The sequence below is a fragment of the Amphiprion ocellaris genome, chromosome 11, assembly GCF_022539595.1.
Source record: "Amphiprion ocellaris isolate individual 3 ecotype Okinawa chromosome 11, ASM2253959v1, whole genome shotgun sequence".
Taxonomy (NCBI): Eukaryota; Metazoa; Chordata; class Actinopteri; family Pomacentridae; genus Amphiprion; species Amphiprion ocellaris.
Window position 1 is genome coordinate 30,764,104 of NC_072776.1, and position 25,823 is coordinate 30,789,926.

The window sequence follows — 25,823 nt, forward strand, 5'->3', positions numbered from 1 at the left end:
GAGTCTAGCAGTCGAAACTCAGTGTGATTTTCATTTATTATTCTGTTTGTATTGACTTTCTGATCCTCCTGTTGCTCTGAACATCGAGATATAAACACTCACAGTTATTTCAAAAACTCCATTCACACATATTTATGCACATTCACTACATAAAGAGATGTTTGTTGGTTGATTTGCAACATTAAGAGAAGATAAATATCATGCATCAATACAAAACCGTGCATCCTAAGTAGTATTTAATAGTAACTCTGTGTATTTTCTGTGTCTTTCAGAGATGATGGGAAGTTGTTGACATTCGACGTCGCCGCTCACTAAAAGGACGTAACAGCAGCCTGATACAATCCAACATGGCGGCCCACCGGATCAGAGCCACCACCAACAACAACACGTCGCTGCCTCGCTGCAAGTCAGAGGGGACGCTGATCGACCTCAGCGAAGGCGTTTCAGAAGCCAGTCTGACCGACGTCAAAGGTCGGCAGCTCAAACACCGAAAACACACTTCCTTTCATGTCTTCCATGAAAACTCACATTTTTATTCATGTGCTTCTTATATATGTAGAAAAAAAAATCACAGAATAGTTTACAAGTAGAAAATGTTGATGTTACACAGATTTCTCTATATAGATGGGATATTGATATTGCACAAGATTCTATTTGCAGAATTTTTTTTTTATATTTCTATATATTGAAAGTATTCAACATATAGACAAAGTTTGTTGCACAAAACCTTCTAATTATAGCAAGTATTGATATTGCATAGATTCATCTTTGTTAAAAAAAGTTTTATATTTAAAGAGATATTGATGTAACACAGGTCCTTCCATGCATAGAAAATACTGATAAAATGAAATTGTACAAGCTCTTCTGTATATGAAAGATATTTATATTGCACAGATTCTTGTAAATGTTAAAAAGGATATTTATACAAAGAATTCCAATGGAAAAAAATGTCTTCATATATTGAATATATTGTTATTCTGTCCCCTAAATATAGAAAATACTGATGTTGCACAGATTCATCATCATCTATACATAGAAATTACTGATAAAAATATAATGTACAGACTTTTCTATACATGAAAAATGTTGATACAACACAAATTCATCTATATGTAGAAAACTGCATAGATTTGATCTATTTTTTGAAAATAGTGATAATATACAGATTTTCTGTCAAAAACACTGATAGAGTATAGGATTCTATATGCAGAAAAATATTTATATTGTACACATTTTTCACTGTAGAGAATATATTGACATTGCACAAAATTCTATATGCAGAAAAAATATAGATTTTATACAAATTCCTCTATATATAGAAAATATTGATAATGCTCAGTCTTCTAAATGTAAGAAAAAACAGTATTGTACAGATTCTTGATATGTAGTGTTTAAGTGTGTTATTTGTTTCTGTGTTAATCATCTTTTCATAATTATATGTTTTCTCATTTTTTAGACATACAACATGTATCTAAAGCTTTAAACCTGAGCACATGTGTGTTATATAAGCCAGGTCAGAAATAGAGCTCATGAGGAATGAGGTTTTAGTCTGTGGAAGCTCCTTAGTCAACGTATGGAACGTAGACTTTCTGATATGATCAGGAAGAATCCCACAGTTTATGGAAAAACGGTTTTGTGTTCGCTGTCGTAGAATAAATAAACTGTCAGTCTTGTATAGTTCTCTGAGACACTTTCTGCCTTTCTTCTTATTGCAGTAGATAAAAGCCTGTCAGTGTTTTTGTTTTACTCTTTAGGGTCATAAAAGTCACAGCAGCTTTTCCACAAAGTGCCAAAGTGGAAAAAAGTAGTTTAGTACATCCCAAGCTGCTTTTTCCTCCCAAAATGTATTTATTGTTGTTGGATTTAGGTATTAGTAGTTAGCGGCCTATACATTTTTGCCAACTTGCTATACACACCACTACATAATCAAATTTAATTAAACTAGAAGAAAACACACCATCCAGCAGTGGATAGGTTTCCTTTTAGTTATGGAGCTGAAAATGAACCACCTTTTCCTGCAGTATAAATTAGCGAGAGGCCTTTCTGTTCTTTCGTGTTTCTGCAGATTAAGTGGATGCTTGTTTTCTACTCAGCTGCAGCGTCTGGTTGTGACAGCATGTAGCTGCATGGGATTGTCTGTATTTTCCTAAAGATACAATATGAGGCATCAATGATTATATCCTCACAAGCAGCAGTTTCGTTTTTGCCTGTTTAAATAATGGTTTTGCACATGTAGGCGTCAGATTTGCATGTTTCAGTTGTGTTCAGTTTGCAAGACATGAATATCTATGAACTTCCCAAGCAGTTTCTGGGGGTTGTGATCTGGTGCAAAAGGTTTATGTTTGGTGAAATTTAAAATGTGACAGGTACAATAAACTATTTATGATCAAATATTATGATTTTAAGCTTAAATTTGAATAAATTTTGCTGAAGGAGTTCCATTTCCCACATGATTAGTTCAAGGAACAACTGACGATATTTTTGGTTTTTATGGTTTCTGGCTGACAAATGCTACGATTTTGGCATTTATTAAAAATAAAATATGATGCCTCTCGAGATTTTGGGGTGCCCTGTTTTTAGGATTTTTAAAGTTCTCACTGATTTTCTCTGTAATAAAAATGGTAGGCAGTGATGATTTGACTCAGAGACACTGCAAACAAGCAAAAACTTAACACCTTTTTAATGCTGTCAAAGATATAAAACAAATGGTCGTGTTTTAGACCATGTCATCCACCTCTATATGACATGATTCTCTCTTTTCCAGTGCCTTCTCCCAGTGCCTTACGGCTGGATGCAACCGCCTCCTTCGGCGCTGCCAGGGAGGTCGTTGCCATTAAGGACTACTGCCCATCCAGCTTCACCACCCTGAAGTTCTCCAAAGGGGACCGCCTCTACGTTCTGGACTCATCAGGAGGAGAGTGGTGGTACGCCCACAACAACACGGAGATGGGTTACATCCCTGCAGCTTACGTCGAGCCCATCAACTACAGAGACTCGTCCTTCAGTGACAGCGGGATGATCGACACTGTGGGAGACAACGAGGAGGCAGCCAAAGAAATGGACCTTCTAGGAGAGTGGGCAGGAGTCATTCTGAAACCAACCACCTTCCAAAATGGAAATCCTTTTGCAACAAACCATACCTCTACAAACCCTTTCCTGAATGGGGGTCCTCAGAGCTCGCTCGATCAGAACAGTAATGAGAAATCAGTCGACCTCCTCCTGTTTGATACGCTCACTCCATCGGTGCCCAACTCCACCAGCAGCACTGCCGACATCAACGGTTTCGGCAGTGGCGTTTTTAACTTTAACCCTCTCAGTCCCACTGTGGGAGTGGGACAAACATTGCGCAGGGACAACCCGTTTTTTAGAAGCAAGCGTTCCTACAGTCTGTCAGAGCTGTCCATTCTACAGGCTCAATCCGACGCCCCTCAGACCTCCACCGGTTTCTTCGGAGGCCTCAAAGCGCCGGCGCCCGAGCAGTTCCAGAGCCGGGAGGATTTCCGGACAGCGTGGCTCACCCACCGCAAATTGGCCAGGTCTTGCCACGATTTGGATTCACTGGGCCAGAACCCAGGCTGGGGCCAAACGCAGCCAGTGGAGACCAACATCGTGTGTCGGCTGGACAGCTCAGGAGGCGCCGTCCAGCTTCCCGACACCAACATCAGCATCCACATACCCGAAGGCCACGTGGCTCCAGGGGACACCCAGCAGATCTCGATTAAAGCTCTACTCGACCCGCCGCTGGAGCTCAACAATGACCGCTGCACCACCGTCAGCCCCGTGGTGGAGATCAAACTCAGCAACATGGAAACCAAAACCACCGTCACCCTGGAGATGAAGGTGTCTGTAGTGGTTAAAATGGAGAACAGGCAAACAACTGAAGTGTTGTGTGTTCGCAGTGACTGTAAAGAGGGACCTTATACTCCGGTTCCTCAGGCATACTTGTATGGGGACACGGTTCAGGTGTGCCTGGATAACCTCGAACCCTGTATGTATGTGTGCGTCGTGGCTCAGGCCCAGTCCATAGCACCGGACTCCACCGTTTGGGAGCAAGTGGTTAAAAAGATCACCTTAGGAGTGTATGGACCCAAACACATCCACCCGTCCTTCAAGACAGTCGTGGCGATGTTTGGCCACGATTGTGCCCCAAAGACCCTGCTGGTGAGTGAAGTCGGCAAACAGGCGCAGTCTGCACCACCAGTTGCCCTGCAGCTTTGGGGCAAACACCAGTTTGTCCTGTCCAGGCCGCAGGACCTCAGAGTTGGAGTTTATTCCAACATGGCCAACTACGAGGTGAAGGCCAGTGAGCAGGCCAGAGTGGTTCGAGGCTTCCAGGTCAAACTAGGCAAAGTCAGCAGGCTCGTCTATGTCATCGCCTCACGCAACGCCGAAGATGTTTCTGATTTCACCCTAAGAATCCAGGTCAAAGATGACCAAGAATGTATACTCGCTCAGTTTTGTGTCCAGACACCAACGCCACCACCCAAAGCAGGCCCAAAGACATCGGTGCAACGACGATTCCTAAAGAAGAAGGAAGTTGGCAAGATCGTCTTGTCTCCTCTCGCCATCGCCACAAAGTACCCCGTTTTCCAGGACCGGAGAATAAACAACCTGAAGTTTGGAAAGTTAATCAAAACCGTCATCCGACAAACAAAAAATCAGTACTTACTCGAGTACAAAAAAGGAGACTTTGTAGCCCTGCTGAGCGAGGAGAAGATCAAGCTGAAGGGTCAGTTGTGGACAAAGGAATGGTACATTGGATATTATCAGGGCAAGATGGGACTCGTTCACGCCAAGAACGTGCTCGTGGTCGGCAAAGTGAAGCCCATTTACTTCAGTGGACCGGACCTCACGACTTCACTGCTGCTGGAGCAGATACTGAAGCCCTGCAAGTTCCTCACGTACATCTACGCCTCCGTAAGAACTATACTGATGGAGAACATTGGCAACTGGCGAGCGTTTGCCGATGCTCTCGGATACATCAACCTGCCCTTGACACACTTCTGCCGGGCGGAGCTGGACAGCGAACCTGAGAGGGTTGCGTCGGTGCTGGAGTGTCTGAAGGAGGACTGCAACAATGCGGAGAGCAAAGAGAGAAAGTCCTTCCAGAAAGAACTCCTCACGGTAAGTTACAGCTTTGGCATCCCCCTCTGCTGCAGAGTTTTTCTCCGAGCCACTGATTTGGAAAAAAATGCAAATTTGTTCCTCCCCCGTTTAAAATTCTGAGTCTCGGTTGGTTGTGTTTTGTCCATCATGTTTCCAATTAAACGGCCATATGTTTCTATCAGTATCCTCCTGGTAGGAGATTTCTCTCTCGGTTGTTCCTCTCTTGCCTTATCTGCCCATGGCTGCTCCAGGCTTCAGGCTTCAGGCTTTAGGCTGTGGTCCAGTCGGCTAATTCTGCTGGGAGTGCAGTCGATAACTGCTGTGTAGGCATCAGGGTCTAATCGGGACTTGAGGAGCTGTAGAAAGCAGCAGAGCAGTTTGTCCCCATATGAGCTTGTGTTGCTTGACTGTGCAGTGCGAGTACAGTATGCTGATGTGATCAATCCAGTTGATTTGTATGGACGTATGAATCAAACTAGAGGAGAAACAAACCGAGGAGTTTAGTCTGATCTCACGACTGAACCCTTCTTTTCTTACATGTCTCCTTTTCCAGAAAGCGTTGTGCTATAATTACAGTATCACATAGTTGTTCTTTAGCCAAGTTTAATTTTTACTTTCTCCTTAAAGTGAGCAGATGTCCACAGCAGACCAAGAGGATCAGTTCATGCCTCATGCCTTCCTCTTTTGGTACATTCAGCTTTTCTTCAAAGAGGCCAAAATGCTGAGCTGTGTTCGCTGTAAATGTGCGAAGCAGCTCCTCCCTGACGCTCCGTTGTGCATCTTCTGTCATGGAAATGTGGATTTTTCAGCATCGCCTCAGGCCGTCCGGATAGCAAGTCTCATCTCACATGCTCAATAAACACAACTTCCTGTCACATTCGCTCGGACTTATGCTTGTGGCCCTGCGCGCCGTAAAACTCAGCGTTTTATTTTTATGGTTTTTATTCCATGCGTTTGAAATACCACACCCTTTTTTGTAGAGAGTGTTCCCTCCTGTTTTTACACTCTGTTTCTGTGTCGGTATATTATCCTCTGGAGAGTCTCTGTCAGAGGTCACAGACGTACTACAGCTGAAGTAACTCGGAGCATAAACACTGTAATTTACACAAGGTTGTAAACACTAGTTAGAACCATTTATAGCCAGAAAAACTGCAGTATGGAAAAGAACATAATAAAAGGTGGTGACTGAAAATATGCCCTGCTAGTGAGTTTGAATATAGACTTGTTTTTAATGTTATTTCTGTCTGCATTACACCTAAACTTCTGGTTACTGCGGGGACAATCAAAGCACGCAGCAACCCAGGCAAATTGGAGCTCACAAAGGCTTTTTTGTTTAACCGACACAAATATGCTGTTTATGTAACGTGCAAACATCTGACGTTCTCTGAAAAAAGTGGATTTTGGGTTTCAGAATAAAGCCGAGCGACTATAAAGACTGTCAGATGAGATCTTCCTCCTCCTCTTCAAAATGAGCAGCTTTGCGTTGGAGAGGACAACCTAATGATTTGTCTGTTGTCACGGTTTGACATGAACGGAAGTCTATTTATAGACGAAAGAGAGCTCGAAATCAAAAGCACCAAAGAGACGCTTTTGTGTTTCGAACGTCTGAACCCATTCTGGTCTGCTTTGATTGTCAGTGGAGGGAGAACGTCGGCGCTCTACGTGCACAGACACAGTGAGATGTATTTACTGAGTATAGATTTCTGATTGCTTTCGCTGCATCCTGGCTGGTCGATGTTACCTAAATATTCAATTAGAAATAGACTCTTTAGGTACATTAGTGAAAACCATCAGAGTCTAAAACAACAGTCCTTCAATAAGTACTTCATCAGGAAGGTTGTGATGATCAGTTTTTGCTGGAACTGTCTTGCTTCTATTATAAAATTATCTCCTGTATGGCAGAGAAACAATATGAGACGTGAACTGAGTTTTTTCTTCTCGGGATTTTCCATCATTACAGTTTGAGCTGTGTTAAAGAGAAGGGTTTCATATGAACTGATTTTGATTGACTGATGATTAAATAACCTGCAGGTAGATTTAAAAGGCAAGTTATTTTAAAAAAATCTGCAAAATCGCACCATTTATCAGACCCAAAAACTGATAAATAATTTAAAAAATCATCAAATTTGTAACTTTCCACAAATCTCTGAACTTATCATGCAATTTTACCTGGAAAATTAACAAAATCTAAGACAAAAAAGTGGGATATTTCATCAAAATCTCTTCATTTTATCTGCCTCATTTAAATATTAGCCAAAAATATCCACAGACAGGGTTAATAACGTTAATAAAAATCATTCTTTTTTTAAAAAACTTTCCAACAATCTCTGAAGTTATCATGAAGTTTTGCTTGGAAAATTAACACAATCTAAGCTTAAAAAATGTGTTATTTTATCAATATCTGTTTAATTTACATGTCACATTTAAATTTTATCCAAAAATAGTACAAGAATATGTGATAAACAAAAAGTTCTGGACTTTTCAGTGCAGCTGTGAAGCCATGATTTACTCATCTGTGACCAACATGTGGCAAAATTTCAGTGATTATTAGGCTGAACTGCAGGCAGTGTAACACAGAGCAGATGGGAGACAAATATGGAAACAAATTAAAGCAAAATGAAACATATTTGATCAATAAATTAATGCAGCAAATTACTGTTGGAAGATACGTTCAGCATGGTGAAACATCTTTCTAGAGTTGATGAGCAAACTCGTGTGGAAAATGTTTTTACAGATGTAAATAGTGAAAAATCTGACCACACATTTTTTCTCAGTATTGGTTACACACATGGACATGTTTCTTTAATTGATTAAAATTAAAAATCAAATAAATTGAACTTTTGCGTCTTATTTTTCATGATTTATGGCATTATAGGTATGTTATACTGCACAAAAGTCACAACATTGAAGTTCTCTCGACTTCTAGTCATGGTTGTTCTGTTTCCAGTGAGGTTCAGGACTTTATATTGTAGTGAAAAATTATCCCACAGTGAGTAAAAATGTGACAGGAAGTGTTCAGAAGACAGATTCTTTTGTTTTGTTGTTTTTTGTTTGGTCCAGATCCAGAGATATTTAATTTTCAGTGATTTAAAGCAGAAAAAAAGAAAACAAATCATCATATTGGAGAAGCTGGAAGAGGAAAATCATGATTTTCCTGCTACACTTCCAGCAGGATTAGCTGCAGCTAATTAGCTCATGTATTTTGTATTTTGTATCCAGTCTCTCGTCTGCAAGGACCACATTTTCCTCTTCAGTGCAATAAATGTCATTTTCTAATTAGAGCCGTAGCAATTAGTAGATTAGCTGATTGTCAAAAACAATTAATTCGCTTTTGATAATCAACGAATCATTCAAGCAAAAGCTGCCAGATATTGTGTAATTGCTGCTTTTCGGTTTGGTGTCTTTATAATTTGATTATTTTGGGGTTTTGTGAGCTTTGCCTTGGACTCTCCTTGGACTCGTAAGTGAAGCTGTTAAACAATTAGCTTAAAAACTGATTCAGCAATAAAATAATCCGTTGTAGCTCTAATTGTGAGACACTAAACTCTGCTTCTCATGCAGCTCAGAGGATGAAGCCATTAGATTTCAATGAACTTTTTACCTGAGGATTGTTTCAGCCTCTAACAGCCAAAGTGTCAGAGAGTTTCTTTAATTGAACATTATAGCATTATGGGGTGTAGCAGCAGGACTTCAGGGGGAGAATCCTAGTGAATCCTTTTAACAGTAGTTACATAATAAAATGAATGCTAGCAGGCTTAGACAAAGTTTTCAATTATGTGCTCAGCTGAAGGCGATTATTCGTTGTGTTTACTAATAACCTGCACATGTCGTGTTTGTACAGTTTTAATGACATACATCAGTACATACGTTAAAGTACAGGTTCTAGTCCTGCAGGCACAAACTAGCTTCATGTCTCCATGGAAACCTCAAGCTGGGGTTTATCGTCATGCATCTCTTTGCAAACCACCTCTTGGATCCCTACATGGAGAATAACTCCAGAGAGTTACTCCTTTATTTCTTTAAGTGATGCATTTATGTGTCATATCTGTCCCTATGTGAAGCATTTTTGCTGATAATAACATAGTTATAGGATGCAAATGGAGACAGACGTGTGGGATTAATAGTGATTTTAGTGCAGAGTCTAACAAATTTGTGTAATAAGGATGCTCTTAAAAGTCAGTTTGATGTGTAAACTGCTTTGTAAAACCAGCTAAGAGTTAAAAACTGAGGCAGTTTTTACGTTACCTGGTCAATTAGTTGGTCAAACTTCCACTGGCTGGTTAATCAGTGCTGCTTTATAAGAAGAAAAGCACTAAATCAACAACATTGTGATGGTATTAGGCTTGTAATATGTAATATGTAATATTTTTATGTGTTATGCAATTCAGCAGTGTGGGAATTGAAGAAGGTGGTTTCTCATTGTGTAGGTGGACATCTGCTGCTTGTGATCTCTGTATCCGACCAGTTTTATACTCGAACATTCAGCTGAAGGACTGACAGAGTTATAACGATGTAACAAGTAAAGCTGATAATTATTTCTAGGAAAAGCTACTCATGTTTCTGCCAGAATCAAATGCTTTTCACTTGGTTTACTCATATACGCACCATATGACAAGCTAGTTATTACTCCGCCAAGGAACGTGAGGGAGTTATGTGACGATCGGCATTGGTTTGTCTGTCTGTCTGTCTGTCTGTCTGTCTGTTAGCGACATTGCTCTAAAACGGATTTACAGATTTGGATGAAATTTTCAGGGAAGGTCAGAAATGACACAAGGACCAAGTGATTAGATTTTGGTAGTGATGCAGCTTATAGTCTGGATCCATGGATTTGTTAAAGAGTTCTGTGTCATTGCGAGATAGCGGCACATTGTGACTGTAACTATGACAACAAGTGAACACGATATCAGCTGCCTGCTGATGATCACATGATTGCGATTCTACTACAAATCAACCGCTGCAGACTTATCGGAACTTATCCATCAGAAATGATACAAGGAACAACTAATTAAATTGTGGAGGTTTCTGGGTCCCATAAATTCACGCCGCCCGTGACATATTTAGGTCACGTGATCCGGTATCCGTACAGAACATACACATGCATAACACACGCCTGTGCTCAGCACAAGGTCATTTTGTTTGTGGGTACATCTATATTAAATGGACACATTCTATGTTGCCGTGATTTCTGATCGTCAATAACTAATAAACAAATGCTCTATTTCTGACAATGCCGTATTGGGGAATGAGCAGCCTTGGAGGAGTACTGTGCTCTCTGAGTGCTTTTCTAGTTCATAACTGGTGTTATTTGGGTTGTAGCTTCCAGGTGATCCACTGGTTGGTCAGTTTGTTCTCATCTGACCAAATTCTGATCAGTCTGATAACTGCTGGTGATGTTTTAATAACAAGAATAGCTCTTTATCAACACTCTTCCAGGATTAATTCATTATTTTTGGTGGTGGGAGGAACAGACCATCATTAATTAGAAAAACATTTCTGCAATTTTTTCAAACTGATGGACAAACAAGCTGATTGTGTATCAAAACTCAACAACTAGTTGATATATTTTCTGAAATCAAGTGAATATCAGCAGCTGCTTTGCTTCCAGTCTGTGCTGATAGTTTCAGTAGAAAAAAACAGGTTGAAATGATTTTAATTTGCTGCAGATGGTAGCTGTTTATGCTGATTTATGGTTCATTTAGGCTAATAAGGCTGCAGAAAGAGACTGTTAAACATTTAGTTAATCTATGGCAGTGATTTTATATATTTAAAGAGTTTGGTTGCCAACACAACAGTAAGTCCTCACTGTTTATTAAAATTTGTATGTGTTTCCTCTAATTGCCTGGAGACCTTTAGTCTGTTGTGGAGTCATTTATACTTAAAAACAGGAGTTAAAAACATAATGAAGAAAGTAAACAGTGCAGATTTACAGGTTAAATCTCATTAAAGATGCAGATGCTGCTCTGAGCTTTAAGGTGAGCAGGAAATAATGTGTTAGAGTTTTTCGGAGGAGCTTTTCTATGACTTTATTGTAAATTTGAATACGTTTTTATACAGAAATTCATATCCTGAGTTAGATTAAGACTTTGCATGTGGAGCTGTTTCATTCATGTGTTCATTCTGGATGCTTCCAGGTTACATAATGAACACGTGAATGAAGCTTCATCGCTGTCATATTTAACAGTTGGTCGCTGGTTTGTGAAGACTTGAGTTGTTGTTGTCGTCGTCGGATGATGGAACGGATCCAGGTTGCGTCTGCTGGATCTGGGGCTGCAGATGTTTCCTGCCTCATTGTTCAGAAACTAAACAGAAGCTCCAGTTGTGGACCTGCAGGCGCCTCGTCCTTCCCATGATCCTCCTCGACCCGGACGCCCCTCAGAGGACCAATCAGAGGCCTCCGAGACGGTGGCAGGTGGATTCTTTAACAGAACACGTAGAGATTTCTGCTCAGTGTCACCACAGATCAGCTGTGATTAACATGTGATTAATAATTCAGGGACTTTTCATTTTAGTGTTCTAGTCTTGCAGTGAAAACATCTGGCTGCATTAAACCGAGGATTAGGTTTTATTAGACCTTATAATGTGCTGCAAAACTTGTTAAGAAGTCTTTGATGTGACTAAACCTGCACAAAAAGCCTCAATATCAACACTGCAGAGTAGATGATAATAAAATTCCACCAATACAATATGAGACATGAACTATGAGTGAACATTAAACCGAAAATAATTTTTAAAAAAAGCTGCAAAGTTGCACCATTTATCGGACTGAGAAACAGTTAAAACGTAAACAGAATCATCAAATATTCAACTTTCCAACAACCTCTGAGCTTATCGTGCAGTTTTACCTGGAAAACGAACAAAACCTAAGCCTTAAAGAATATGATGCTTCCTCAAAATCTCTTCAATTTATATGTCTCATTTATTAACTATAGAAGAATGACTATTCGGTTGAACTGCCGGCAGTGTTTGCACAGAGCAGATAGGGGACAAGTATGGAAACAAATTGGAGAAAATATAACATTTTTGATCAATAATTTAATGCAACATTGCTTAAAAAAAGCAGTAAACAGTGGGGCAAGAGTTGATTCCATGAATATACAATGAAATTTAGCAGCAATTATTTTAGATTTAGATAAAATAAATTGTTGCAGTCATACTTTTTTATAATAGTACAACTAAATTTGAGTCTTGTCCACATCGATGCTACAAAAAAAACGGACATGCAGTTGTCAAAAGATAAACATGTTCATAATATATAAACATTATATATATCTACCAAAATAATGTGCAGAATAAAGTGAGCAATAATTAGCAATTAAAAATCAGACATTATAAAAGTACAGTAAAAAAAATTATGCAAATATAACATGTAAACATCCAGTAAAAAAAAAAATACACTACATGCAAGTGTATTTATGGGAACATTATTCTTTTAAATATAGCTTATTTGGTGTATTAAGAGCTATTAAAACAGTAGTTTAGCTTGTGTATGTAAAGGTAATGGCTTAAAGTAGAGCAGAAATTACACACAGGGTGCAGTTCAGTCTAAATACATGTGGTTTGGTAAATAAATACAAGGTTTAAAAGGTAGAAGGTGCAAAGATGTAGATATTTCCAGATTTTGTCAATCTAACAGCTAGTAGTTTAAATTAAATTGAGTTAATCTGCAGTCAGTTACTGTGAGTGAGTCATTTTATCACCTGCTTTGACTGAACACAAACTTTCCAGTTAATAATAAAACTAAACTGGACTTTTTGAATAAGGACTTTCACAAACATGAGCTCTGCAGTTTTATTCAGACGTGAAGAACCGTGTTTGTGATCTAAACTCTGAACTGGAATGTCATTTGAAACTAATGCCAGGAAGCCTTTTAGGTTTATTACTCTTTAAAATATTAAACAGACTCCTGCTCTACCCTCGAAAAATATCACAGATTAAAATGTCTCTCAGCTGATAAATACATAAAATAGAACCTTTGACTGGGATTTTTTTTGTCAACCAGTGCACTGAGTATCTCTGAAATACACATTTTTATCTGTGTTTCTCCAGGACTGTTGTCAGGTGGAGACTTGTTTTGGGTTTGTGGATAGTTTGTATTGACTGTGAATAGAAGAATTAATATTGTACTGATGATAGTTGGAGAAAGATGAGGAAAGAATCTGGATTTAGCTGTAACTGTACAGTATGACAAAGCAGCAAAGGGGACTGTGCAAACATGTAAGAAATATCAGTAGAAATGTCAAAATCAAGCGAAAATATACACAAATGGTGGTTCAGATTGTCCACATTCACCTGGATGTGGAAATAACAATAATGCACTTTCTGTCATGCTATAAAAATGCTGATAGAAAAGTATTATTGTGGCACAGATTTGTCCGTAAGTAGAAAAACTTACCGACAAATTGCACTAAAGCTAGTAGACAAGAACGGTGTTTATTTTGTATTTTGTTTGTGCGTGTCCACTGAATGAGAGTGTTGCGTTTAGCTCCTAAAGTTTAGTTCTAGTTTAGTTCATAAAGTAAAGAAAACTTGACAAAAACTGCATGTAGTGACAGAAAAAGTGTGATTTTTGCCTTTAGGAGTCGGTGGAGACCAAAGCCGGAGCTAAAAGAGACTGAAAACTGGAGTCAGACGACTGCAAATGCAAAATATTCACAGCTCAAAAACATGTTACTGCAAGTTTGACTAGAAGTTTATTCTTTTTTATTGAATTATTCAGACTGTGAGGCTTTAACATTAATCACCCTGACAATTAAACATCTCTTGCCTTGGGCTGTTTGGGAAGCTGCTGGGAATTCACTCGCTTTAAAGATGAGCGGAGTAGCAGAATTCTTGAGGTGTGTGGAGGTTTTCCACAATCGTCTACGTGACTTCGGGGCTGTTGTGGGAGTCATTTTTTTAAAATTACACAACTCATTCGTTCTGTTCCCACTGTCGTGTAATTTGAGAAATTCTGTGCAAGTCTTTGCAGGTCGGCAGCGTCGTTCACTCCCTGCTTTTTCTTTGGGGCTTTAGACAGAAATTAAAGATGCAAAACACACCGAGTGGCCTGCTGTAACCTCCGTGTGATGTTCAGACATGTTCAGGTTTTGACAGAAATGTAAACCTGCCTGCGAGCTGCTTACTCCAACTTCGTTCTCCTGCCAGCAGAGACTTTGCTGCTGCAGCAACAACTGCACTTTTTTATGGGCACAAATGGCAGCGTAGAGCAAATAAGTTTTATGAAAACCTGAAATGAGTAAACAAACCTGCAAATATTTGATGTTTTTTCTGGCAAATCAGCAGGGAAATGTGTTTGTCTTTCTCTTGAGTTGATGTACAGCATTTCATCAAAACTGACAGAATTGTTCCTTTCTATGCTTTTTTATGGACTGATGTGAAGATAATTACAAAAAATAAGCTCCCTGTTTGTTCTTGGAATAGTAATAGTGACTTTCTGACTTCATGCATGGCAGATCTTAAATGTTATAATTGTGATATGCATTTGAAATAGTTATGATTTGCTTATTTAATTCAAATAAAAAGAAAATTTAAGAAGAAATATGTAAGATGATGATACTGGTGCCAGATTTCTTTCACAATAAAAGGGGAGGTTCTTTCATTTACTGATTTTCTGTTGATTATTTTCTTGAATAACTGATTAGCTGCAGTAGAAAATGGAAAGAAATAGCAAAAAATAGAATTTCCTGATGGTTTTGTTGTCAAACATTTTGCTTTTCATTATCAAAAGTCGAGATCACAGCTGCAAAATACTGGAAAAAAACACTACAATGGCATATTTGTCTTTTCTGCGGTATGCAGTTGTGAGCAAGCTTCCATACACATATAAAGCTCTTGCATATAGAATAGAATAGAAATACTTTATTAATTTAATAAAACTTGATTGTTACAGCAGAAAGAGTACAGCTACCGCCACCACAGATAGAAATAAATAAGCAAAAAATATGCAGAAAATAAAAACAAACAACAAGAAAACTATAAAATGCCAAATGTCCTATGTAAAGAATGTGCAAATGTTAAAGTGTTTTATGTGTGGTGTTAATAGTGTGCAAAAGTAAACAAAAAAATGTGCAATTTCAAATGACAGAACCAGATAAGAATAGAACTTTATTGTCACTGTAACAAGAGCAGCAAACTTAAAACTGCAGTCCAATCCACAATTAGGCCTAACTAATATAAAAACAGGGTATAGAATAGCTTAAATCGATAAATAATAGATGAAAAAAACTAGAATAAATTCACAAAACATCAAACTTCACCCACACAAGTGTACATATTCACCTCCTGTATATTCTCATTATTGCACTTATTGTAAACAAAAACTATCATTTCAGTCTTGAGTTTCCAATAACTGAATTTTCTACAATGGAATCACTGAAGCACATGTATCTTTGTCACACACACAACAAACAATCAAGTATTTAGGTTCTTTCATACACACTGCCTGTCCAAGCAAAAAGTCGCACACTCCAGTATTTCATTGGACTGTCTTTAGCTCTAACAACACATTTGCTGTGGCATCGTTTCAATAAGTTTCTGCAATGTCACAGCATTTATTTCTGTCCAGAGTTGCATTCATTTTCTACCAAGATCTTATATTGATGATGGGAGAGTCACACTGCTGTGCAAAGTCTTCTCCAGAACATCCCAAAGATTCTCAGTGGGGCTGAGGTCTGGACTCTGTGGAGGACAATCCATCTCATGCTCCCTGATCCACTCATTCTCAATTTGAGCCCCATGAATCCTGGCATCATCATCTAGGAACATGTCCATGAACATCAGGGAAGAAAAACTCCATTGATGGAAAGACCTGGTCATTCAGTATATTCGGGTAGTCAGCTGACCTCATTCTTTGGGAACATAACGTTGCTGAACCTGACCAACCCCAGATCATAACTCTAACCCCCACAGACTGGTAGATACTAGCCATGATGAGGTCATCACTTCATCTGCCTCTCTTCTTACCCTGATGCCCCCATCTCTCTGGAACAGGGTAAATCTGGACTCATCAGACCACATGACCTTCTTCCATTGCTCCAGAGTCCGAACTTTATGCTACCTAGCAAACTGAAGCCTTTTTTTCTGATTAGCCTCACTGATCAGTGGTTTTCTTAGAGCTACAGCTGTTTAGTCCCAATCCTTTGAGTTCCCTTCACATTGTTCATGTGGAAATGCTCTTACTTTCACTATTAAACATAGCTGTGAGTTCTACTGTTGGTTTCCTACGATCATCTAAGAGTTTGTTCTGATCACATTTGTTTCTGGAAGATGATGGTTCTCCACTATCCTTCAGGTTTTAATGATGCATTGGACGGTTCTTAACCTGATTTTAGTAGTTTCAGAAATCTCTTTAGTTGTTTTCTTTGCTTGATGCAGGCCAATAATTTGACCCTTGAGACAGATTAACATCCTTTCCACGACCACAGGATATGTCTTCCAACATGGTTGTTTCAGAAATGAGAAGCTCCTCACTGCATCAGCTAGAGTTAAATAAGTTGTTGCAGCTGAAACGTATTCATCACTGCAGTAAATATCCAGTGGAGGCTCTTACCTGTTGGCTTAGTTAAATCCAGGTGGTGACTTTTTTTGGACAGGCAGTGTAAGATCTTTATAAGTATACAATATATTGTGAAATGAAGAAAAGGCTCCATAAATTAAACATTGGACTAACTATGATGCGTAAGCCTGTTCCACGTTTTCGCCATATTTCATGTTGTTCTACAGACTAATTGGGACTAAAAACTGCCTCTTTATGTTCTCATTTGTGTGATCATTTGGGGGAAACACTTTCCTCATGACTAAAGTGGCTGGTTTACTTGCGCAATAAATATTCCACAGCTCTGTTTCAACCTGCAGCTTCAGATAAATCTTACTCACATCTCGTCGAGTGACAGGATCATGTTTGTAAAACCCTCTCTGGTATCTGCAGTAATTGGTATCGTGTCTTTTTGTGAGGTGACAAGTTATCGCATCGGTGGTTCCTGTCTGCTGTTTGGAGCCTTTATTAAGCAGGAACTCTGGCAAAGAATTCAAAGTAGTTTGTTTTTTTGCTTTAGATGGCAGTTAGATGTGGCTTTACGCTGCTGATTTGTATATTCAAACTAATTGTGGACAGTAGTTGTGTTTCCTCGTCAGGTCGAAACAGATGCGTTGTTTTTGCTCATACTTTCTGCAGCTACAACTCATTTATTTTTGCACATTTTTAGTGTTTCTCTGCTGCTCGTTTTGCTTTGGACATGTGGAATCTCCAGGTCAACAAACTCTTTGTGTTTTCACTAATGTGTAAATGCAGAATGTGATGTTCTATCTATCTACCTGTGCACCAGCTGGTCAGTATTATTGCACTGCATCGCCTGTGTCTTACGTCCCATACATGTGGCAGAATTGACAATAAAGTTGATTTTAACTTGAGTTTTGACTGGTGTTCAGGGCGATACAAGATTTAAACTCTTGGATCCAAAAACCTTTAAATCAGACTGAATGTTGTTCTATTGGACAGTCGGAGAAAATGAGAGCCGTTTTCTTTTTGCATTGAGCTGCAAAAATAAGTTAATTTGTTTTGCAGAGTTGTTGCAGAAACAATGCATCTTGGAGGTTTTATCCAGATAATGAAGATATTAGGGCCCGACCGATATGGATTTTTGAGGCCGATGCCGATATTTGGCAGAAAAAAATACCGATAACTGATTAATCGGTCGATTAATTTAGGAAATATATGATGAATAAAATAACTTCTTTTTTTTAATTCATTCATTTACCTTTATTTAAGCAGGAAGTCCCATTGAGATTAGAAATCCCTTCTACAAGAGAGAGCTAGCCGAAGTAGCAGCCATACAAGGTTTAAAAGTTCTATAGAACAGATACATGACACACAAATAAACAGTAAAACTGATTGACAGCTATTCAAAGACAGCAACCTTCCAGAAAAGCACTGACATTCCTCCTTCACTGCATTCTTTATGATGCTCTTAAACTCACTAATGGATATGGATGTTTCTAATTTAGGAGTTTTTTTGAAGGAGAACGCTGTTTTGCCAAAGTCTGTTAGGATCCGGGGAGCTTTACGCTGCACATTTTCTCTTTCTTTGGTCAAAATAGTCACATTTTTAGCACAAAGCAGCAAATCCGCTGTTTGCTATAGATATTTTTGCTGCTTATATGTTTGTATTTGCGGCAAATCCTTCATTTTCTCATGACTCTGCACATGTAATCTGTTTAAATTTTGTCTCCTCACTGCTTTATGTAAACACTACCTGCAGTTCAGCAGAAAGGCCAATTCATTTTTCTTAAGTTTTAGTCACAACTGGATGAATCACGGCTCTAAGTAGCAGTGAAATGCTCTGAATTCTTTATTTTTTTTTACAGAATATGGTGCCAGTGGTTTATTTTGCCTGATATGACATGGAGTTCTGTCACTCGTGATTAGTTCAGGGATCACTGAAAAGTTCAGAATCTGTTAAATTTTTTAATGTTTTTGCAGTTTTTGGCTCTAATAAATGATGCAGTTTTGACGATTTTTTTGAAAATAGTCAAGCAAAATCAGTTTATATTACAAGGCTTTAAATGAACCCCCTCTGTATAGAGTCGTTTTGATGAAATATCATGATTGTAAGCTTAGATTTGGTTCATTTTACAAATGGAGCTGCACACAGCATTAGTTCAAGGACTGTTGGAAAGTTGAAAATCCAGCAATTTTATCTGTTTTTACAGTTTCTACCTGATGAATGATGTCATTTTGACAATTTTATATATAGATTTATGTGCTTTTTAAACTCACTGTTTGGCTTTTAGGGTTCAGAAGGTAAAGTAATCAAACAATTAATGAAAATCACTGATAGTTCCAGCCCCGGTTTATAACTTTATATTATAAGGCTTTATATGAATTCACTGTGAAAGTGTGCAGCAGTTTTGGTTACAGCTGGACGAATCACGGCTCTAAGTTGCGCTGAAATGCTCTGAATTCTTTGTTTTTCACAGAATCTGGTGCCAGCAGTTCATTTCTGGCTAATATTTAAATGGGGCATGAAAAAAATAAAGTGATTTTAATGAATTATTACAATTTTTAAGCTTAGATTTGGTTAATTTTCCAGACAGACCTGCATGTCATGTGTGATTACTTTAGGAATCACTGGAAAATTAGGAATCGGTTAAATTTTTTTTTTTTTTTTTTTTTTTTTTACTGTTTTTGCAGTTTTCGGCTCTGATAAATGGTGCTATTTTGCAAATTTTTTTGAATAATCAATCAAAATCTGTTCATATTATAAGGCTTTCTCTGAAAAGAGTGACTTTGATGAAATACCATGATTTTAAGCTAAGATTTTGTTCATTTTTTCTTTCTTTGGTCAAAATAGTGAAATTTTCAGCACAAATCCGGAGTGAATCGTGCATCCTGTTGGTCTCACTGTGAGCTTCTGTCCTTTAACTTCAGCTTAAATTCCTCCTGTTGAGCTGAGAAGAGACCCAGCAGAGAAAAGCCTCCTCTGGTTGCACCGTCCGTGAAGCCTGGAGACCACAGAAGGGAAACCTTAGCGGTGTCTCGCCGCTAAAAGGGGGGTTTTTCATTTCAAGCCGGGCCCTGCAGCCAACCCTGCTGAATTATTTGCAGCGAGATCAGTGTGGCAGATCGAGCCTGGGAATAATAATAACATCCTATTTCTGGAGACTGTGAAACACTGGAGAGGCCCATTTTAAGCGATCAGCCATTTTTGTACACAGTTCAACATTTTTTCTTCTTCCCTTCACTTCCTCCTTCAGCGGCTGGGTGTGGTTTTGGAATAATTGACCGAGCAACAGATTCGTTCTCTCTCTGGAGAGACTCGGCCACGTTTGGGAGTTATTTTGGTCTCAGAGGAACGAGGAAAGTTCACGTGTGAGGTCAAAACAAGAAAAAGGTTTCGAGGGTTTTCGCAGGACGGCGAAGAGACGCGAAACCGGAATGAAACCGTGCGGCTAAGATAGAGTGTAGAGAGGCTGCAAATGGGAGAGGTGGAGGAAGTCAGACGGAAAATGAAGACGGGATAGAAAAATAATAAGGAGGAGATTGAAGTGGAGAGATTGAGTGTCAATTGTGTCGCTGAAGGGGGGCAGAAAACAGAAAGAAACAAGTCGTTTATCAAAAAACCTTCACCGACGGTCACACTGTGGCTTCAGTTTAGCTGTTTTCTGTGTGTGTGTGTGTGTGTGTGTGTGTGTGTGTTTACCGACTGATTGAACCGTCCGCTTCCACATCAACGTTATCTCCGAAAATATGTCTGCGGGAATTTTCTCCTGGTTTTGACAAGCAGATGATTTATGTGGCGGGTGGAGGAGGAGGAGGAGGAGGAGGAGGAGGTGGGGGAGGAGGAGGAGGAGGTGGAGGAGGAGGTGGGGGAGGAGGAGGAGGAGGTGGAGGAGGAGGTGGGGGAGGAGGTGGGGGAGCTGCAGGGCTTCACGCCGCTGATTGCTGAGCTGGTGAAACAAACTCTGTGGCATTTAACCAACACACACATTCCCAGAACACACAGGACCAGCTGACATTTTAGAAAACACAGCGCAGCGTTTAATTCCTCCACCACCAGCAGCAGCAGCAGCAGCAGCAGCAGCAGCAGCAGCAGCAGCAGCAGCAGCGTCTTGGTGGAAGAAGTCGCAGTAATGACGGCGAGGAGAGGATCCGCAATTATTAGTTTCAAAATCCGAGTCTCGAGGCTTGGCGATAAATACTTTACAGCACGCCATCAAACATTTACGGCGGCCGGAATCGTTGAGACCTCATGGCCTCCAATGAAAACGCTAAGTCAGGATTATTGAAGGAAGTAAAAGAGGCAGCAGGTCAAAGTGATAAACTAGAAAGTTTAAAAGTAAAGAAAATAGAAAATCTCTTCAAGGTTAGTCAGTAAAAAAAGAATGAGGGTTTCACTTGTTATTAATAGAAGTCTGAAGAATATCTGGGGTGATTCTTCACTAATACATGGGTAAAGTTTCACAGGGTGTTTTTGGTCGCTGTCAAGCTTTTTTCTTTTTAAACAATATATTTATTGCGAGTTTGTATATGCATGTACACAGATATGTAGCATTAGGGCTGAAACGATTCCTCAAGTAATTGGATTACTAAAGTTCCTCGAGGCAAAAATTCTCTGAATGGAGGCTTCGTTTAATCCACTACATACTAGACCCCAGGTCACCAACTGGTGGCCGGCGATCCGAGTCCAGACCCAGTCTTCATCCGATACAGACCAGGACCTATAATCAGTAATTTATGAGTGGATTTTAAATGCGCTTCTACAGGGTGGGCCATGAGCTGCTGATGAACTTGCATTAGCACAGTTGAAGTGATGCAGTCCTTGAGATGATTTATGTTTCGTATCTTCACCAGATACACCATGGCCTTCAAGTGCCCCCAAAGATAGCGTCAACCCTAACCCTAACGCATCCTCTAGGGCAGTGGTTCCCAACCTAGGGTCCGCGCCCCCCTAGTGGGGGCGCCGGAGATCTGAGGGGGGGCGCAAAGCTTTATCTGTTCTGTGAGATTATAAAAATTAGATTTTCACATTCTGGATAAAATCAGAGTAACAGACTCACTGTGTCATCACAAGTCTACTTATTAAACATTTTTAAAACACATTTATTTGGTCTTTCTTCAGGTTGGCTCGCTAGTTCATCCCGATTCATTAGTTTGTGTGCAGTTAGAAAGTTACTGACAGGAACAAGAGTTACCTTAAATTTGGTTTTATTGAAGGACAAGACAGAATTCTGTTATTTGTGGTGAAATGCAAACAAACAAAACCTGCCGCGACGCCGCAAACAAACTTTTGTCCAAAAAGAGTCCAAACGGCTTCAGCTCCTGATTGATGTCACCCAGCCAGCGTCTGATTGGCTGCTGCTATCTGGTGCTGCGGTCTGAGGGGTGAGGGAGGCTGCCGGAGCATCCACATTCCTCACCCCCTCCCCCCCCGGCCTCCCTCCATCCTCACCCCCCCCCGGCCTCCCTCCATCCTCACCCCCTCCCCCCCGGCCTCCCTCCATCCTCACCCCCTCCTCCTCATCCTGTCGTTCCACACATTCCTGCTCGTGGAGCCGCTGAGGCCCGAGTGCAGCTTTAAAGTCACCTTTGCAGCTTTTTTCCCTCCGTCAGGACCGGTTTGAGCTGCAGACTCGCAGAGCAATTTGTATTTCTAGGCAGCAGGGACATTTTTGGGGAGGCAGCAGCGTTGAAAAGTGAGGACATTTGGAGGAAGTCTGGACATCTTTAAAGTTTCTGCAAAGTCGAGATGTGTTTTGCAGATGAGGACATTTTTATAAAGTTGCTGGAAAATTATTCGTGAAAGCGAGACTGAACCCGTGGAACGACACTTTAAAAAAGCAGGGACCCCACAAAATGTCCGGTTCCTGCTTTTTCAAAGTGTCGTTTGAGGTGGTCAGCGTTGATTTTACAGTTTGTGACTCTGGTAAATGATGTTTTAAACTTGCTTGAGGATTTAGATTAATGAAAACCTAAAGTTCATCTTGAAGTCAAGACTAAACCCCCAAACAACACTTTGAAATACCAGGGAGCCGATAAAATGTGCATTTTGTGGTTAGATTTGGTTAATTTTCATCACGGAACCGCACAGCACAAATGATTATACAAGGACATCAAAGAAGCTGAAAATCCACAGATTTTTTTCTGTTTTTACAGTTTCTGGCTCTGATAAATGATGCAGTTGTGGGGATTTTTCAAATGATAACATGTTTTAAACTTGCTGGTGGGTTTAGGTGAAGCTAAAGCCAAAATCCATCCTGAAATCAAGACTAAACCCCTCATATGACAGTCTGAAAAAGCAAGGAGCCTATAAAATGTGCATTTTGTGATTAGATTTGGTTTATTTTCACGACGGAACCTCACATCACAAATGATGCATTCAAAGACAACTAAAAAGTTGAAAATCCTTAAAATATAAAAAAAAAAGATTTTTTTAATGTTTTTACAGTTTGTGGCTCTGATAAATGGCGCAGGTTTGGCGATTGGTGGGTTTAGATTAACCTAAACCTAAAGTTAATCCTGAAATCAAGGCTAAACCCCTCAAACGACATTTGGAAAAAGCAGGGAGCCTATAAAAGGTGCATTTTGTAGTTTGATTTGGTTAATTTTCATGACACTTTGAAAAAGCAGAGACAAGACATTTTGTTGGGTCCTTGTATTTTCAAAGGGTCATTTGACAGGTTTAATCTTGATTTCAGGATGAACTTTGGCTTAAGGTTCACCTAAATTAGTTTAAAACATGTTATCTTCAAAAAAATTGCCAAAATTGCACCATTTATCAGAACCAGAAATGATGAAAACAGAAAAAATCTGCAAATTTTCAGCTTTGTAGTTGCCCTTAAATCAATCATTTGTGACGTGCGGTTCTGTCATGAAAATGAACCAAATCAAATCCACACAATGCATATTTTATGAGGTCCCTGCTTCTCTAGAGTGTTGTTTGAGGGTTTAGTCTTGATTTCAGGATTAGCTTTAGCTTGAAGTTCACCTAAACAAGTTTAAAACATGTTATCTTTTTTAAAATCACCAAAATGGCACCCTTTAACAGAGTCAGAAAAAATCATCGGATTTTCAACTTTTTAGTTGTCCTTGAAGGAATCGTTTGTGATGAACAGTTCCATCGTGAAAATGAACCAAATCTACCCACAAAGTGCACATTTTGTCACGTCCCTGTTTTTCAAAGTTTCATTTGAGAGTTTAGTCTTGATTTCAGGATTAACTTTAGGTTTAGGTTAATCTAAACCCAGCAGCAAGTTTAAAACACGTTATGTTTAAACAAATCACCAAAGTTGCACCATTTATCAGAGTCAGAAACTGTAAAAACAGAAAAAATTATCAGATTTTCAACTTTTTAGTTGTCCTTGAATGAATCATTTGTGACGTGTGGTTCCGTTGTGAAAATTAACCAAATCTAACCTTATAGTTGTGATATTACATTGAAATTGCTTTAGTCTGCATGTAAAAATCTGACAAAACAAAACTTGGAAAAAATTACAAAAAAAAAGATAATTAATTAGATAATTCAGCTTTCCACTGGTTCTAAACAAACTAAACATGCATGAACTACACTTCTATATGGAAAATTAACCTCATCTAAGCCTAAAAATCATAATATTTCATCAAAATCTCTTTATTTTACGTCTCATTTAAACATTAGCCAAAAGATAGCAGAAGATTCTATGAAAAACTAAAAATTCAATGCTCCAGAGCCATGACTGATTCAGCTGTGACTAACTAAAAATTCAACGACTATTTGGCTGAGCTGCAGGCAGTGTAGAATGAAAATAGGATATAGATTAGAGACACTGAGAGGACAATTAAACATACTGGATCAACAAAATAAATGTAGCACGACTCTAAAACAGTGAACAGAGCAGCAGGTTGTTGGAAGATACACTCAGCAGGGTGAAACATCTGGAGGTGATGTGCAGAGTCGAGAGGAAAATGTAGAGTTTGTAAAAATGTAGATAGTTAAATAGCTATAGTATGTTGAGCCCTGCTTTTTTAGTACTGGTAACACCTGTATAGATTCACCTTGATGGTTGTTTGTTTACAGTTTTTATCATTTTAACTGTGTCATTCTGCACAGAAGACATTTCTGAGTTCCCTCTACCTCTAGTCATGGTTGTTCTGTTTCCATAGTTTATACTGCAGTGAAAAATTATCCCATATTGAGGAAAAATGTGACAGGAGCAAAAAAAACAAGTCCAGAAGGTTAAGGATGCCGATGAAGTGTGTAGCTGTGAAGGTTTTGTTTTCTCTGGTGGAGTTCAGGCTTGAAATTAGAGTCCAGGACCTTTGATTTATCTGATGAGGAGGTCGACTGAGCGGCAGCATTTTAATATCTTTTATTGACTGCTGTTCAGTTTGAGCGTGTTGCTGTGTGGAACGCTAACAACGATTATTGTGTTAGCAGCTCTAGGGCCTCTAGAATGCAGTGCGTCCTCACAAGCCAACCAGTCCAGATGTGTGTGAGATGTGTGTGAGATGTGTGTGAGATGTGTGTGAGATGTGTGTGAGATGTGTGTGAGATGTGCGTGTGATTGCAAATGCGCTCATATTTGCATGTGGCACGTTTGTATTTGCAAATCCCCTCTGAGGTTCTGTCTGCTGCAGGAATCAGTCTCCTCCGGCGTTCCTCTTTTCCCCACAATCAGCAGCCATCTGGGCAGAATTGACGGAGACAGAGGGGTTGCAGGGGCTGATGGGAGGAACCGGGCTGCTGTCCAGACCAGTTAGCTCAGAACAAACAGGAGACGCCGTGGCACAAAGTATTTTCTGCCTCATAGTTTCGCCATGAGGACGGAGACGTTGTTCAGCTGCACAAACTTCAGTCCAGACTGTTGATTATGAGTCTGACGGTTTCTCTGAAGCTCCTCCTGAACACCAGCTAGAGTTAAATCTTCACTGTGGTCTTGTCCTGCTTGTCTGTGATGTGTTTTTACATTTTTTTATTTGCCATTTGCGCACAGAGAAGCAGTCTAGGCACGTAGGAATTCTTGTGCAGGGTTGTCTTGGAGTGGAGTAAAAAATTAAACTGAAAAATAGAATTAATACTTATCAAAATAGGAAGTACAAAAATTTCCAAAACAAAACACTCTATACGAGCAATGCAAGATGAATACAACAATATGATGAATAAATCTGAATGCTACAAGGAACAATTGTCCAGGAATATGTCGGGGTTGTTGCACATATTGTTCACATTTTTGTGTTTCTCATC

At 39.4% G+C, this 25,823-nt stretch overlaps 1 protein-coding gene across 1 annotated transcript in view; it reads left to right on the forward strand.

Annotated features, from left to right (window-relative positions):
- LOC111579586 (SH3 domain-binding protein 4) overlaps positions 1–25,823 on the forward strand; it is a 57,620-nt gene that overhangs the window by 27,019 nt on the left and 4,778 nt on the right. Inside the window, exons 2-3 of the mRNA XM_023286909.3 lie at positions 273–471; positions 2,765–5,124. Coding sequence (XP_023142677.2) covers positions 348–471; positions 2,765–5,124 — 2,484 coding nt within the window. The 5' untranslated portion in view covers positions 273–347. The remainder of the gene's footprint in view (positions 1–272; positions 472–2,764; positions 5,125–25,823) is intronic.